Genomic DNA, 17312 nt, shown 5'->3' on the forward strand with positions numbered 1-17312 from the left:
TACACACCATGCCTGGCTGCTTCTTGTCTCAAAACTTTTGATTGAATGAGCCGGTGTTGCTGCTTTAAAGGAGGGGAATGTGGGCAGCTGGTGGTCAGAGGAGAAATGTTCAGAGCTGGGCAGAGCGGGGCTGGCGCTCTCATCTTTCTCCTTCTTTCATGGTTGCCATCTCTATTCTCCACTTGGGGTCACTATTCTGATGTCCAGCGAATCCAGGTGAAATGCGTTTCCATCAGTTTAGTAACTGTTTTATTGAGTGTGTACTCAGCGCACGTGGCACCAGCCCAGGCGTGGTGCATTTCTCAGCATTTGGGATTTCTCCCTTGCCCAAGGAAAGAGAGCCCTTCCCCTCGGGGGCTCGCAGGCACACTGGCGTGCTCATGTGGGATTGGCATTGATCGCTTTTGGCTTTGAGTTGCTGTGTTGCTGGGCTTTAGGGTGCCTGGGCTGGAATGTTGGCAGAGGCAGGAGAAGGGAATCTGTGTTTCCCCGTGGCCCTGACAGCTCGCGTGGACAGCTCTCTGCTGTTCTCCTGCCATCCAGCCGGCCACTGCCCTAACACTGCTTCTCTCCTCTCTTTCCCAGAGCTCCACCAGAGTCACGCCAAGTGTCCAGCCCCAGCCCCAGCCCATCAGGTATGCCTGGGCTATGGGGGACGCAGTGGGTGCAGGCAGTGAGGTCACTGTGGGTGTTCCCAGCAAGTCACGCCTCTGGGTCTCCGAGACCAAAGTCACAAAGCACGTGATAGGGAGCACGGGCAGACGTGGAAGCCACAGCGAGAGGATGCAGGTAGATGCCAGTGGGAAACTCAAAAGTTTTAGCTTGAAGCCAGTCCTTGAGCTGGATTCTTCATTTACCTGCATGATCTCATCTAGTCCTTGCAACAACCCTGCAAGGTAAGTATTTTATTCCCATTTGGCAGATGAAGAAACTGAGTCTCAGGGAGGTGAGGCAATTTGTTAAAGGTCACACAACCGCTAAGAGGCAGCCCTTGGATTTGCATTCAGGACCGGCTGGCGCTGATGCCTGTGCTAGATCCCGTTCTTCTCCACGGGCAGAGGTTTCTGATATTGGAGGGTCATTTATAAAAGGAAGGTTCTCTATCTGGCTGAGCTGGTGGGGGCTGGGGGAAGGGGATACACAGGGGACTCGGTGCTTTGCTCATCCAGAGTCTCTTTTTTTTTTTTTTGGTACACGGGCCTCTCACTGTTGTGGCCTCTCCTGTTGCGGAGCACAGGCTCTGGACGCGCAGGCTCAGCGGCCATGGCTCACGGGCCCAGCCGCTCTGCGACACATGGGATCTTCCCGGACCGGGGCATGAACCCGTGTCCCCTGCATCGGCAGGCGGACTCTCAACCACTGCACCACCAGGGAAGCCCCAGAGTCTTTTTTTCCTGGGTCCAGGTTCTCTGGTTTTTTGGCCTGGGCCCTTCCCTCTCTGACTTCCCCCTCACCCCTGAGGCTCCTGAGATGAGTGAGAATCTGGCCCCAGGGATATGGACCACCAGTCAGAGAGGGTCTGGTGTGTAGCTGAAGCTCCCAGTGGGTTGTAGTCCAGCTGCCAGCTGTCCACAGAGACTGGTGGGGTCCTTTAGAGGATCCCCTCCTCCCCTACAGAGGAGAATCACCTTGGGGTGGGTGGGTGCAGAGTGCGATGCTGAGGTTGTCCAGGTGGTGGTGCTGTTCTGCCTTGAGTAGGAGCCCCACCCCCAAAGGCTGCAGGACAAGGAAAGAGCCGGACTCAGAGGCCAAATTCAAAGTGGGCTCCCAGCGCACTGGCCCCTCTGCTACTTGGTCCCTGTCATCGCCACCACAGAGAAGCTGAATGTCACCCTTGGCTCTCCTATTTCCAAGCCCCATCTACACAGTTGGGCTCGGAGCTAACCGTGGTGGAGATCTGTATTCTGTCCCGTTTCTTGGTGTCCCGGGGCTGTACCCCCCATGCCACCCCGTCACTTTGAAACACCCCATGGTATTCCTCCCGCTGCCCCTCCAGTCCCAACTTTACCCCGCAGAAGTGAAGGGTTATCATCATGAACTCTGAGTTGCCCACTTGGGTAGAGCAGGGAAGGAGGACCCTAGGAGGCTGGGGTGATGGCGTAAGCAGGGGAGGGTGTGAGGTGACCCCAGAAACTGCAGGTGGCTTCAGAATGGAATGCCAGTGTCCTGAGACCCATTTCCCCTTCCCATCAGTTCCCCAGTGGGCACCCTGGACCCTCCTTTGGAAGAGCAGTTGGGTGAGGTGTAAAGGTGTGAGACCCCACCTCCCCTCACCCGGTGCCCAGCCCAGGGGGCTCCCCACCTCTCTGAGGAGCTCAGGTGGCACTGGGATGTCTGGGGATCACCTGCCGCTGCAGCAGCCCCCTCTGCTTCCTGAGTCCTTAGAAATCAGGGAGGTCACTGGTAGGAAGCAGCCCTGCGGGGCAGTGGGAGCTGCCAGAGGTGGGGAGAGAGCCAGGGAACAAAGGGCAGGAGCTGTCCTGCCTCTGGGGAGGGCTGGAATGTGTGCTGTGGTCTGGCTTACCTGGAGCCCAGGTGAGCATGTCACCTGAGCTGCCCCTGCTCCTGAGGGGCCTCCCCCGCTACTCCACAGCTCAGAGCAAGGGGAGGGCAGCAGAAGCTTAGCTCCAGGATGTGAGAGGACCCAGTTCAGGCTCTCCTTCTTTTTCCGGAGCCATCCAGGGATCCTTCGAGAAACTTCTGCCAGACCAGGCGGCCACAGTATATTAGGAGGCTGAGCTGGACTCCCGGGCCCTGGCTGGTTCCGGCCCTGGCTCTGACCTCTGACCTCTGGGATCACAGGTTGAAGGCAATGCTGACAGGATTGATGAGCACCTAGGGTTGGTGTCATCACTCTTTGGTCCTGAAATGGCCTGAGATCCTTGCCAGCTCCTGCCAAGCTCTGTTCTCCCCGGCGCTCCCAGACTGGGCTTGTGGGCTGCATTGGCCTTGCCAGGGGAAGCCTCTGGCCTTGGCTCTGGGTCAGGGAGCAGCCAAGCCCCCTGGGTTAGATCTGGGGGCCACGTAGAGTGTGTAGGGGGTGTAGATCCCTGGACCTTGTCCTGGGGGCCTGGATTCTGATCAGGACCCGCCTCTGCTTACTGTCTCCCCAGAAACATGAGTGTGAGCCGGGCCACAGAGGACAGCTGTGAGCTGGACCTGGTGTACGTCACTGAGAGGATCATCGCCGTCTCCTTCCCCAGCACAGCCAATGAGGAGAACTTCCGGAGCAATCTCCGTGAGGTGGCCCAGATGCTCAAGTCCAAACATGGAGGCAACTACCTGGTGAGGATGGGGCCCCTTGCCCGCTGGTCCAGTGCCCCATCCTTTCTGCTTGCCACCTCCTCCTGCTGGTGTCTGGTCCCACCTGCCCCTGAGCCAGCTCTTCCTCTTCTCTCCCTGCACCTGCCCTTGGCCCTAAGGAGTGTCTCTGCAGCTGGGATGCAGCATCTGGAGACAAGTCGTGTGTGTGTGTGTGTGTGTGTGTGTGTGTGTGCACGCGTGCGCGCTTGTCCATGTATGTGTGTGTGTGTGGTTTGTATGTTTGTGTGTACGTGTGGGTACATGCATGTGCGTGTGGGTGTACGTACGTGTGTTGACCAGGAGGAGAGAATAACAGTAAAAGCTCACGTTATTGAGCCCCGGTGATGAGCCAGGCCCTGTTCTAACTCCTTTCCACATACTTAACACCACGACAGTCCTAGGAAGCAGGTTTGTCGAGAACACGGAGAGGTGGGGTACTTGTCTAAGGTCACAGAGTCAGGAAGTGGCAGAGGGGTCACTGTCGGTGCCTCTGAGCAGTCTTAGGGCAGAGTTGTGGCAGAGTGTGTCTTGAGAGACCTGGTGTTGCTGACACCGGGATCATACCTGGCACAGGAGGATCTCCTAACCAGTGTGGAGGAAGTCCCCTCCACCCCCCACCGTGGTCTCTAATGTCAGAAGGGCTGGCCTGGGGGATTGGATCTATCCTGGCCCCAGGGGAGCGCTCAGGCCTGCTTTACAGGGAGGTACTTGTGGGCTGGACCCACAGACTGGACATACCATCATGAGGGGCTGCCCTGGGAGGTCTGAGCAGAGCTGGGGTGTAGCGGCTGTATTAGGTCCCTAGGGCTGCTGTAACGACCGACCACAAATTAGGTGGCTTAAAACAACAAAATTAAGTTTTTCACAGTCCGGAAGCTAGAAGTCCAAATCAAGGTGTTAGTGGGTCCATACTCCCTCTGAATCCCCCAGGGGAGAACCCTGCCTTGCCTCTTCCTATCTTCTGGTGGCTCCCGGCAGTCCAGTGGCTCCTTGGCTTGTAGTGGCCTTGCCCTAGTCTCTACTTCTGTCATCATGTGACCTTCCTTCTTTCCTGTGTCCGTGTGGCCTCTCCTCTTCTTAGAAGGACACCAGTCATTGGATTTGGGGCCCACCCTGAATCCAGGATGATCTCATCTCCAGATCCTTGACTGCTTACATCAGCAAAGGACCTATTTCCAAATAAAGTCGCATTCTGAAGTTCCACGTGGATGTGAATTTTTGTGGCATACTATTCAGCCCTCTACGGAGACCCGTCTGTCAGCTATGTTGGACATTGTTAAGAGTCTGGCTTTAAACATCAGAATGTTGTGGGTTGGAATGCTGCTCTGCTCTCACCAACGATCTGATCTTGGCACTTAGCCTCGTTAAGCCTTAGGATCCCCATCTGTAAAATGGGTCTACTTACCTCTATGGTTGTGGAGAGAATTAAGGCAGGTGGTAGGTGTAAAGCCCTTAGTGTGGCCTGGCAGGCTGTGGACACTGTAACACTGAAGTGTTAGCCATTGTTAACGGCATAGAGTGTGTTCCTTTACGGCCTCAAGAGTGGACCAGAAGCCGTCTAAGGTCCTGCCCTATTTCAGGAGCCCAAGATTCCACGGGTTTTTGCTGCGTCCTGCCTGTTCCAGACCCTGCAGTCCTCTTCTCTCCCCAGGCGACATCACAGGGGTCTTGAGTTTCCCAGACCATGAGGTGGATGTGGGGAGTTCTGCACGCCTCTTTCAGAGGTGGAGAAGGGAATCCAGAGGTTGGGGGATTCCCGTGGGATGTGGTCAGGGGTTGGGAGGTGTCTGCTGGGAGAGGGGTGTCAGGGGTCTGAGAGGGCTGACCCAGCACAGTTTGCACCCTCCTATGGAGGGCGTCCGACCACTTACATCTTCGTGCGGTGAGCTTCTGAAGTCGACATGTGAAGAGGAAACCAGAGGTGGCCAAATGCTTATCATTTGACACTACTGGATTTCCATTCAGTGTGGAGAGATGCCCACCTTGGGGGTGGCATGTGGGACCTGAGACAGGTTCTGTCCCCTTCTCATCTTCAGTTCAGGATGTCCGCTCATCCAGGGGAGTGGCTGGGTGTCTACATACTTGTTTCTCTCTCCCTCTTTATCCTGAGAACCTGTAGTTGAGTTCCTGTCCATCAGTGTGTATCTGGTAGGACTCCATGTATGGTGATGTAGGTAGAATTTCCAGCAGGGAAGAGAGAGAGAGAGAGAGAGAGAGAGAGAGAGAGAGAGAGAGAGAGAGGAGAGAGGGAGAGAGAAAGGGCCAACCTTCTCACAATCTCTTCCTTTTCCTCCTTCTAGCTTTTCAACCTCTCTGAGCGGAGACCTGACATCACAAAGCTCCACGCCAAGGTGAGTCCATGGCTGTTTGGGGTGGGGAGGGATTCTCCCTGCCTGGAAGAGGGAACAGGGGGGCTCCCTTCTTCTGAGGTTCCCACATTAGAATCTTGGGGGAAAGTGCTATGACAGTTGCAAAGCCTATTCAAACTTACGGTGCCATCTTCTATTTGGAAAATAGAAAATAATATATTTATTGTTTCTGTAATATGAATTACAGACAGCAAAGCTCAATACAGTGATTTCCACCAAGGTCTGCCACCTGTGGTGCACACAGAGTCTCTGGGGTGGGGCTGGAGCTGTGAGATTTTGAGTCTTATTGAAAAGTATTCTGGATTTAAACCAGCTGGGAATCACCACCATAGGCCCTCCTACAGCCAACTTTCTTTCACTTGCTGTTCAGTGCGCTGTGTGTGGGCTTTGTGTGCCCATCTGCTCTGGCCCCTGGGTTATGGTGCCTGTCGCTGTGTGACCTTGAGCGGGTGGCAGACTTCTCTGGGCCTCAGTTTCCACCTCTGAAAGTGGACGGGCTGGATTAGATGTGCTCTCTGGGCCCTTCCGAGCACAGATTTTCTTTTACATTAAAGTTTTGTGAGTTAAGAAAAGTCTGAAGGAGCCTGATGACTGCTATTCAGATCTGTTCTCTGTCTCGCTCAGGCCTCCTTCGGTTGGCCTGAAAACTTGATGGTTTGTGTGTCCAGGGCCTGGAAAAGAGCCGTGAACAGGCTTCACCTTTCCTTCTTCCTCCCTGAGCCAGATCTCAGGGTTATCTGTGGGAGGAGAGCTGGGGAACAATGCTGGAGGTTCCCAGCACATTTTAAGGTCAAAGTCATATGGAAGGGACCTGGGGCCATTGGCTCTAAGCCTTTGCTTTATGCACAAATCAGAAACTGGGGCCGGGGAAGGGGCTGTGACTGGCCTGAGGCCCACAGGGAGGCAGTGTCAGAACCCAGGGTCTGTAGGCCCGGGTCAGTGTCCTTTGCCTCCACACCCCTGCCTTCCAGAGGGTTGACGTGCAGGGCAGGAACTGAGGCCCCGCTGCTGGTGGCATCGCTGTGGGGCTGGTGCGTGACGTGTGTGGGCACCTCCCAACCACCGCCCACACCCCCACCCCCCGACCCCCCCGCCGCCCGTTGACTCTCCGGACTTCTGCCGCTTCTCACTCATGGCTTGGGCCACAGGTACTGGAATTTGGCTGGCCCGACCTCCACACCCCAGCCCTGGAGAAGATCTGCAGTGTCTGCAAGGCCATGGACACTTGGCTCAACGCAGATCCCCACAATGTTGTCGTTCTACACAACAAGGTCAGAGCGGGGGCTGCAGGGTGTCTCTGTGTGTGTGTGTGTGTGTGTGTGTGTGCGTGTTCATGCCCATGCACGAATATATCCTTGGATGAGTGTATGCACCTGCCCATATCACTGGATTGTGTGAGCATGCAAGTTTGTTTGTGTGTACTCTCCTTCTTGGGGATAATCAGTTCTGTCTGGGGTGCACCCCCAGGAAGTGGAGGTACCAGCCCGTTGATCACTCAGGTGTGGTGGACGATCAGCTGTGTTTCTTCTTTTTGAGACTCAGCCCGCATCCACTTCCTACCTCCTCCGATTCTCCCTGAGAACCCCGTCCCTCTCTGCAGCCCCTGCCCGCCTCGCTCTGGGGCAGGAGGGCCAGCCTTAGAAGTAAAGGCTTTTGTGTTTTGGGGCTTTTTCAGGGAAACCGAGGCAGGATAGGTGTTGTGATCGCGGCTTACATGCACTACAGCAACATTTCTGCCAGGTAAGAGGGCCCCGAGCCTCCCATTCTCTGAATATTGACAGCAGAGCCCCCTTCCCCCACCCACCCAAGGCCTCTCCCTCCCTTGGGGTTGGAGGATAAGGACAGAAGAGGTGAGAGGTGCTGAGGACAGGGGGAGGAGCCCCTGGAAAGGAGAATGTCCCTGCCCTCAGCTCTGGGACAGGGGCCGTTGGACAGAGAGCAGGAGAGAGGAGACACCATCCCTCTGTCTGGGGCCCTGGGGAGGGGCAGCCGTGGGAGGCAGGCCCATGGATGGACACCCCGTCCAGTCGGCTTCTTGGGGCCACTTTTCTTTGCCCAACTGCCTTCTGTTTACCTGAGTGAGCAGGGAGGGAGTCACAGAAAAATATTGGATCACATCTGGGTCCAGCAGAGCCATCTGGAAGGTTTCTCATCTATTCCCCTGCTTCTGGCCAGCAGGGGCATCTTCCCACTTAGGTGTTTTGCATCAAGAATAGGAAACAACCAGTGGATGATTCCCATTCTGATTTGGATTTTCAGAGAGGCAGAGGAATCCCTCCATTCAGTCGTTTGATGACAGTTATGGAACAGCCACTGTGCAGACGGCTCTAGGTGCTGGAAATAGAGCAGTGGGCAAAGCCAGGCCACTGCCCTCATGAATGTTAAATGAGTAAACAAACACATCAGTAAGAGCAGGTGATAAGTACTTTGAAGGACGGAGACTAGAGCAAGACGGTGGGGAAAGGAGGCCTCTTGAGGAGGTGATAATTTGAGCAGAATTAAGTGGCGAGAGGGGGGAAGAGCTGAGTCCTATACAGTCTGTGGAGGGGTGGGGTGGGTGGTGGCAGGGGACCTTCCAGGCAGAGAAGAGGGAAGGACAAAGGCCAGCAGTGGGAATTCGAGGGGCTGGCATGTTTGGAGCCGAGTGAGTGAGGGGACGAAGAGTGGGAAGTGAAGCTGGGAGGGGGCAGAGCCTGGGGGCCTTGTACCCTTGATGGGGACTTTGGGGTTTATTCTGAGAGGGATGGGACATCGTTGGAGAGTCAAGAATGGAGAAGCTATGTGATCTGTCTCTTTAAAAAATGATTTCTTTGAGGATGGGTAGAATGCTCTATGAAGGGCTTGCAGTAGGACGGTAGTTTTATGACTTTAAGAAACCTGACCAGCTTAATCTTTGCTTAATGGTCAACATTTCCTGTGCACCTACTGTGTGCCCACATGTGCCAAGCTCTTTATAGATGTTCTCTCACTCAGTTGCCGCAACAGCCTTCGAGGAAGGCACGGTTATCAGCTCATTTGACAGGAAAGAAAAATCAAGTCCAGGAAGGTTAAGTAACCTGCCCCAAGTTGCAGGGCTACTAAGTCAGTGACGAACTTGAGATGGGCTCCCAGGCTGCCTGGCTCCAAGGCCCTTGTGCTGAGTAGTATAGCACACAGGATGGAGAGATGCTGGGGCAGTCCTTTCCTGAAGGCATCTCAGGACAGAGTGGCCGGAGGGCTCTGCGGGTCTGGGAAGCAGGGCTGGGTGGACAAGGGACTCGTGGAGGTTGGCTCCTCTGACCACCTGTCTCTCCCCACAGTGCTGACCAGGCCCTGGACCGCTTTGCAATGAAGCGGTTCTATGAGGATAAGATTGTACCCATTGGCCAGCCATCCCAGAGAAGGTAGGTCTCCAGGGCTCTCGGCCCAGTGCATGTGTGTGTGAGTGCGTGTGCGTGTGTGTGCGTGTGTGCACTCGCTCTACGTGGGAACTAGCCTTGTGTACCCATGGTGGGTGGAGCAGCACGCCTAGGTGGGGGTGTACCAAGCATGCACGTTCAGGTGCCAGCCTGCAGGGGTGGGAGCTCAGGGACTTGGGTGAAGCCATGAGCAGCTGTGTGTGCTCACACTGGGGCATGGCAGTTGGCTGCTGAGGTTGATTCCAGAGAGCAGCAGGGCCAGAGGTGGGGGAGGTACAAGAAGGAAGCTTGTATAAGAAGGCAGTGCCTTTCTCGGTCCTGGCAGCAGGGTTGCTTCCGTGTTTTGATGGGTCTATAGGAGGCTGATGTCACTGCCACCTGCCCTGAGGAGGTCACAGATGTTCGTGATAAGGGTCACCTTCTGCTGTGAGAGCTTTAAAATTTTACAACAGTCTCTCACCCATGTGGTCCACAACAGCCCAGGCAGGAAACGGGACAGGGATGGATTCCTTCATTCATTTGGCAAATTTTAGGTACTCTAGTATGTTCCAAGTGCTGGAGGTATCTAGTTGGACAGGACAGAATCTTTTGCCCTTAGTGAGCTGATATTGTATTGGGAAAGATGGACATTACACAAGTAAATAAACCTTCAAGGTCATGTCAGACAGTGATAAGTGCTTTGATGGGGAAAAACCCAAAACAGAACACAACGGGCTAGAGAATGACAGGGGTGGACATGAGGGGCTGATTCCAGTGTGCTGACCTTTCTGAGAAGATGACATGTGAGGTGAGGTCTGAGAAGGGAGAAGGAAACATCTAAGTAAAGGTCTGGGGTAAAGGGTCCAGGTAGAGGGAACAGCAAGTATAAAGGCCACAATGTCTCACTGACTTTTCTATCCCTTCGGAACACTGACTGGGCAAGCAGGACCCCCTAGCTACAGATCCTGGAGCTTTCCAGCCTCTCCATGCCGGGGGTCCCCAACTCACACGCCATCACCCCTACCTTGCCTGGCTAAAATGTGCCGGCACCACTGGGGACTATTTCCACCATTGTAGCAGGAAGCCCAAGCAGAAGTGTGTGAGTCCTCAGGCAACCAGCGCCTTACAACTGGCACAGGACAGCTGGTAGCCAGCCTCTGGGTCAGAGATCAGAAACGGAACGTCTTTATGTGCAGAAAATTCTGACTAGGCTGCCAGACACAGCAGCTGTGGGTCAGTGAGAGTCTTCCCAGGGAAGAAGTTTCAGGGAGGAAAGAAGTATTATTCAAGATCCTGACTTGCTACCTGTGGCTGGTGCCCTTGGTCATGAGTCTGGCCCTTGACCTTGAAAGATAAGAGGTTCAAATAGAGGAGCACGATGTTATGATGGCACAATGTGGCTTGGAGAAAGTGGGCGGAGCTGTCACATTTCTGAAGTGGAAAGCCTGGAGAATGGGGATGAGTGTTACCTCTCAGGACCGGGCTTGTTCAGGGATTCCACCGTGCTCAATGTGTGCTTACGTAGCATGCCATCGGGGTGTGTGTGTCCGTGTTTACATTATCTGTACCTGCCTTGCAGCTCATATCTGCAACTACATCTGCTCGTGGGTGGGTAATTCTGTCTCTGCCCAAATGTGGAAGTGCAGCTGTTGGGAAAGTGGCATTCGTTGCCACTTTCCCGCCTTCTTGTCAGTGTCGCTTGCAGGGATTGGAGCAGCTGGAGGAGAGGAGGGCAGGGAGTGAGGGAGGGAGGGGCTTTGCCTGCAGCTCCCCCATTCATTGTCACCCCACCCCGGGCTTATTGTCCCCAGCACACAGACACATCCTGTTGGCACGATCAGAAGATCTGATAGGAACCCGCCATTCCAGGTTTCCGGTTTGAGCAACGGGGCTGGGGGCTGGGCAGGGGCCTGAATAGGAGCCGGTGCTGCTCATCAGATTATCTTGCTGGGATAGTCCAAGGCGGCCCCACCCCAGCCCAGGGACAGAGGCCCACAGGCCTGGAGGTGGGCTAAGGAGCCAAAAGACAGGACGGGGACCATTGTCATGGTTATGAGCGTTCTGGTCTCACCCGCCTCAAATCAGAATGCATTCTGATTGGTCCAGCTGACCCAGCTTGGCATCCTCTGGCCAGTCAGAAAAGGAGGACACACCAACCAAAAGGATTGGCCTCTCCTTCTAGTAGATGCACTGGAGCGAGACTGCTTCCCTTCTCCCCCCACCTTTGTGTGCTCCTGCAGTGTGCCTTTGGGAGGCTGATGACCCTTGCTGGACCTAATTTTCCCTCTCTTCTAGAAGGAGTGGGGATGGCTTATTCCCTCCATTCTTCCAACGAGATCTTTGTTAAGGGAATTGGGGCATGTTGACCCTAGAGATAGGAATACTTAGTGGAAGTTAGATATCCTCTAATATCAAATGAAATGGTACAGAGGAATTTTGTACCCTTCAGCGTGATATAAAAAAATGAAGGACTAGAATTACTAAGCTCTTCCTATTTGCTGGATTGTCATGTGGCTGGTGGGTCTTGCGGGAGCAGAACTGGGGCCTGTGGGTACAAATGCACAGTTGGTTTGGGCTCGCTAGTGAACAGCTAAATGATGCCTGTCAGGGATGTGTGGGAGGGCATTTGGTCCAGCAGGAGATTCCTGGGCAGGGAGTGCAGCAGGAAAGAGACGGCCACATTGACCACCAGGAGGCGCCAGAGAACCCCAAGTGGGAGGTTTGGCTGGACCCCACTCCAGATGTAGTAGTACCTGTTCGCCTTCCTGGGGCTACCGGCAGCAAGGGTGGAGACCCCACCTGCCAGGAGACCTGGGGGCTGGTGGTGGTGGTGGGGAAGTTGGCAGGGCAACCTAGGGCAATATGCCGGGGGGAAAAGAGAACAGAATGGCTCTGCCCCAGCAGAGGCCTCCCTGGCTGAAGCTTCCCTTCTCTCTGCTCCAGGTACGTGCATTATTTCAGCGGCCTGCTCTCCGGCTCCATCAAAATGAACAACAAGCCCTTGTTTCTGCACCACGTGATCATGCATGGCATCCCCAACTTTGAGTCTAAAGGAGGTAACTGCCCGAGCCCTCTAGCTTCCATTCCCCTCCTGTCTTCCATCTCTTTGTCTTAGGAGGCAGCCTTGGGGGGTAAAAATGGGGGCTAGCTGCAGTCTTAGGCTTGGAGTCTCAACTGTACCACTTCCTATTTCTCTGAGCCCCAGCTGATTCATTTGCAAAATGGGTTGGATACTGGCAGTGCCTGTGGGCAGGTGACGCTGGACGGTGTAGTGTTTTCGTAAACTCAAAATGCCTTTTTTTTCTTTTAACATCTTTATTGGAGTATAATTGCTTTACAATGCCATGTTAGTTTCTGCTTTATAACAAAGTGAATCAGTTATACATATACATATGTTCCCATATCTCTTCTCTCTTGCGTCTCCCTCCCTCCCGCCCTCCTTTGAATGAAAAGTTAGTATTTCTTCCTGTTTCTTTTTCCATTTCTCCTTCCTCTTTTCCTCCTTCCCTTTCTTCCCTTTCCCCCTTTCTTCCCTTTCCTCCTCCTGGCCGATCCTTCCTTCCTTCATCTCTCCTCTCCCCCTTCCTCCTTCCGCTGTTTCTGCTGTCTTGGCTAATAGCACCCCTCCCTTACAGGGTGTCGGCCATTTCTCCGGATCTACCAGGCCATGCAACCTGTTTACACATCTGGTATCTAGTAGGTATTCCGCAGGGGTGAGAGGCCAGGGATGCCGGAGGTCCAAGGCTGAGGACTGGGGGCTGGGGGCTGGGGTTGGGGGGCTGCCTAGGACCTTTTCTAGGAGGACTTCTAGGGTAGGGCTGAGGAATGGGTCAGCGAGCTTTCACAATAGCCCCCTGGGAGGGGCAGCTGGGAGAAAGTGCACTGCCCGGCCACCTCAGCAGCCCTCTCTCCCTCTGCCTGCCTCGCTCCCATAGCAACGTCCAGGGAGACAGCCAGACCAGCATCTGCATCACCATCGAGCCCGGGCTGCTCTTGAAGGGAGACATCTTGGTAAGTTGCCCTCTGTCTCAAGCCACCGCACCGCCGTTTATTTTTTCTTCCTTTTCTCTTCCTCCTCCCCTTCTGCCTCTCTGGACAAGAGCGTCCCTCCTGGTGGGCCACCAGCGTTGGGGTCATTGGCTCTCAGGGGCCCTACAAGGCCTTCCAACCTTGACGGTCCTTGTCCATCCCCTGCCTCAGTGTTGGATGTGCCTTCCCCCGGGCTTGCCTCTTGTTCTGGAGTATCTCCAGGGACATATGTCTCTGTGTGAGCTGTTACCTCTGGGCTTCCTGTTGGTGACAAAGACTCCATCAATTCTAACTTCACTCCTTCCTCCTGTGATTTAAATCCACTCCTACGTTGCCCATTCTGACTGGTGTACAGGAACTTCTTGGGAGGATAGCTTTGTCCCCACAGGGCAAGGCTGGCTTTCAACTCTCTGCTGTTCTGGAAGTTTCCCCAGAGAGCTCTGAGGTCCTGTTTGGGGTTGGTGACCTCTTCCTCACTGGGTTTGGGGCTTAGTTGTGGAGCTGATAAGGAGGCTCCTTGGGGATAACCTTCTACCTTCAGGCCCCCGATGGGCTCTGCTCTCTTTCCCACCCAGCTGAAGTGCTACCACAAGAAGTTCCGGAGCCCAGCCCGAGACGTCATTTTCCGCGTGCAGTTCCATACCTGCGCCATCCATGACCTGGGGGTTGTCTTTGGGAAGGAGGACCTCGACGATGCCTTCAAAGGTGGGCTTGCTGAGTAGAGAGGCAGACCTGGCAAGGAATAATTAGACCACAGGATAGGAGAGCGATACTGGAGGGGCAGCAGTGAAGGGTGACCGTTTTCGCACGGGAAGGGAGGTGTTCCGGGAGCTGTCTCCCCTTGCTTCTTTCCTCGATCCATTTAAGGTTTTATCTGTATTACATTCAGGCCCAGGACGTGTCCACATCCATCCACCCATCCACCCATCCATCCATCTGTCCATGTATAAATCCACCAGCATCACTGTGTGTCTGTATGTGCCAGGCATGTGCTAGACCCTGGTGATACAAAGAGAAAGAAGTCAGGCCCTACCCTCAGGGAGCTCACAGTCTTATGGGAGAAAGAGACAAACAGACATGTTACTATGATGTGATGCTTGCGGTGATGGAGATATACACAGGCAGGATGGGTGCCCCAGGGAGCGGACACCACCCCTGCTGTAACTTCCCTTCCTGCAAGCAGTGAATGGTGATCTGTGTGCAGATTGGGCTCAGGCAGAGATCAGAGCGTGGGGCTGGGGCTCTGAGGAGGAGAGGCTTGATCCCCCAGTGTGGTCTGGCTCACGCAGGAGAAGGATGTTTCTATGATGAGCTTTCCCTGTACCGGAGCCAGGAGAGCAAAAGCAGAAGACGCTGTTGTAATTGCAGAAGAGAATGTAAATGTCATCAGTCTTAACAAAGAAAGTAAAAGAATAGCTGACAAAATAAACGTAGAGTTGCGGAGAGGTGGGAGAAGGGAGCGGCACAAACTTCCTCCTCCTACATGGAGGGAATCAGGGCACCATCGGAAATGGACAGGTCCAGAAATAGAGGCTTAACCATCGTATGGAAAGTTTCAGAGGTAAGCAGAAGGGTGAATTAATAATAATAACAACAGTAGTAATAGTAATAATAATAATAAACCAGATTTAAGAAGGGAGGTGGGAATACTATAAGTGATCCAAATTATTCATCTTCATAGTGGTGAATCAGTGAAGATTATTTAAAACTGATATATCTAGAAATAGTGGCATAAAAACTGTGGCTATTATTTAGAGTCTTAGAGGTAACTGCTCATAGAACAAGAAATAGGAATGGTAAGAAATGGTTACCTCAGACAGGTAAGACAGGGCCAGGGTGGGTAGGAGACTTAATGCCATTATATATACTACTTGTTTTATTATCAACCATGTATACATGTATTCCTTTAAACTTTTCTAGAAGAAAACTTTTTTTGGAGTCCTCTTTTGGGAATCAGTTGCCCATTTTTGTTTTTCCATCTCTTTTTTTCAGATGATCGATTTCCAGAATATGGCAAAGTTGAATTTGTGTTTTCTTATGGACCAGAGAAAATTCAAGGTAAATGCCAAGTTAGAATCCATTGATTCATTCCCTTCCCTCCACTCTGCCCTGCCCCACCTCAACTCACCTCTACCATTTTCCCACTGATTTGCTCTACAAATATCAAGTTACCTGTGGTTGAGAGTCAGGCCAGCAGTAAAAGATCTGGGTATCATAGTGGACCCCCAGCTAAACATGAACCAGTGACTTAATCTCTGGATAATAAAAATAAAAAAGTAGACAGAGAGGCGCTGGGTTGGATAAACTATTCTGGCCCCATTAGGTCATCATCCTATTATATTCAGAGACTGAAGGCTATGGTGGATGGAGGGAGTGGCCAAGGGGACTCTCAAAGGTGCTGGATGGACGATAAGTATTTATGAGAACTGAGGTGATTCAACCTGAAGATGAGAAGGCCAATTTAATAATAGCCTTTAAGCCGTTAGACTGGTTATATGTGGAGACCAGTTGTTCTTCATCTTATTTGGGAACAGAATAGGAAGAGGTGAAGTCAGGTTACAGCAGAGGGACTCTGGGTCGACTAAAGAAAGGACTGCTGGGTCAGGAAGGTAACTCACCCAGAAGGCCTGACTTGCAGCTTATGCTGTCTGCATCCTGGGCTTTCTCTGGATGTGTAGGAGAGATTCTGCCTCTCTCCTCAGATTTCTGCCTGCAGTGGCAAGCATCTTAAGTGGAAGGGCAGGGGGATGGCTGGGATGACCTGTGTCCTCTCAGTGTCAAGGCTGTGATTTGCCTGCTGTCCGTGACCCCGTGCAGCCCATCACAGGCCTCTCCTACACTTCCCCCTGACTCCAGGGCCAGACTCTCTGGACTCTTGGCACTGCCCCAGGGGTCCCTGGGACACAGAAGAGAAAGAGACAGCCACCCAGCCAGAGGGTCCCCCAGCTTTCTTCTAAAGGGTCTTTGTTGCTCAGTGCTGCTGTCCTCCTTTACCCTTATGACCTGGTGTGAACCTTTTCAAGAATGCGAGAAACCAGACTCCTGGGTTCTCCATCCAACTGAAGCGAGTGGTCCTGCCTCGCCACGGTCAAGAAAATGAGAAGTCCCTTAGGGAGCATCCTTAGGGAACTTGTTGGTTTCCTCTGTTTTTCCAGCCGCTGATCGGTTTTTAATTTCTCTTCACTGTCGTCTCCGCCTTTCCCATCTTCTAAGGCATGGAACACCTGGAGAACGGGCCAAGCGTGTCTGTGGACTATAACACCTCCGACCCCCTCATCCGCTGGGATTCCTATGACAACTTCAATGGGCATCAAGATGATGGCATGGAGGGTAGGTGGGACCAGTGGCTTCCAGCCCCTCTGCGACGGCACAGCCCCTGCTCACATGGCCTCGGCTCTCTTGGTTTGCTATGACACCATACTGGGTTCAAAGGGAGGGGAGGTGCAGAGGAGAGGTCCAAAGCACCTCTGAGAGCTCACAGTTCAGGGGGGAAGATAAAACCAAACAGGAATGAGCTAAAGAATGAAGCAAAACAGCCATACAAGGGTGTATCCTTGGTACCGAATGAGTCCCATAGGCAGTGAATGCTCTGAGATTGGCAGGGGATGGATTCTTGAGAGCTGGAGTGGTCTGGGAGGGCTCCTTGGAGGAAGTGGCCTTGCGTGGAGCTTGAGATACCCTCCTGTGCTTAAAATACAGCATTTGTTAGATTTCTCTTAACCTCGTTGTTGGATTTCTCCAGGCTCGCTGCCCGAGTTCTCCGGGGTCAGAGCACTAGGAAGGTAGACACAGCATTTAGGATCCACAGGCTTTCATCAACAGCCAATGAAAATGTTTGTGAGCTGGAAACAAACTGGTAGGCTCCAAAATTTGAAAAGAAAGCAGCAGAATTGAAATTAATATATGTTTAATTTAGCAACAAAACCTAACATAATGTCAAAGGGTCATCCACAGCTCAGTTCAACTCTTGAGAGTTATATATGAGTTCTGTAGATTCATTTGGTTCATTTGAGTATGTGTGATGGGATGCAGGGCGGGGCCTCCATGAGCATGTCTGGAGCTCAGGAACGCTTGAGACGCCCTGTCTGGAGTTTGACCACGGGCTTGTTACCCTGATTTGGTCCCAGGATCACGGAATGTGGAAGCTGGGAGGACCTCAGGACCGTTGGCCCATCCCCCATCAGTTTTCAGCCGGGGTAACTGAGACCTGCCCCCGCCCCCCGGCCCAGAAGGA

At 53.2% G+C, this 17312-nt stretch overlaps 1 protein-coding gene across 7 annotated transcripts in view; it reads left to right on the forward strand.

The window, feature by feature from the left end:
• TNS1 (tensin 1) overlaps positions 1–17312 on the forward strand; it is a 200871-nt gene that overhangs the window by 103659 nt on the left and 79900 nt on the right. For all 7 annotated transcript variants that reach the window (XM_060105836.1, XM_060105831.1, XM_060105832.1 and 4 more), the window contains 12 exons: positions 586–635; positions 3114–3285; positions 5604–5654; positions 6821–6943; positions 7348–7412; positions 8972–9055; positions 11993–12105; positions 12685–12745; positions 12985–13060; positions 13654–13783; positions 15071–15136; positions 16292–16408. In XM_060105836.1, coding sequence (XP_059961819.1) covers positions 3118–3285; positions 5604–5654; positions 6821–6943; positions 7348–7412; positions 8972–9055; positions 11993–12105; positions 12685–12745; positions 12985–13060; positions 13654–13783; positions 15071–15136; positions 16292–16408 — 1054 coding nt within the window. In that variant the 5' untranslated portion in view covers positions 586–635; positions 3114–3117. The remainder of the gene's footprint in view (positions 1–585; positions 636–3113; positions 3286–5603; positions 5655–6820; positions 6944–7347; positions 7413–8971; positions 9056–11992; positions 12106–12684; positions 12746–12984; positions 13061–13653; positions 13784–15070; positions 15137–16291; positions 16409–17312) is intronic.

This window comes from Mesoplodon densirostris, chromosome 8, assembly GCF_025265405.1.
Source record: "Mesoplodon densirostris isolate mMesDen1 chromosome 8, mMesDen1 primary haplotype, whole genome shotgun sequence".
NCBI lineage: Eukaryota > Metazoa > Chordata > Mammalia > Artiodactyla > Ziphiidae > Mesoplodon > Mesoplodon densirostris.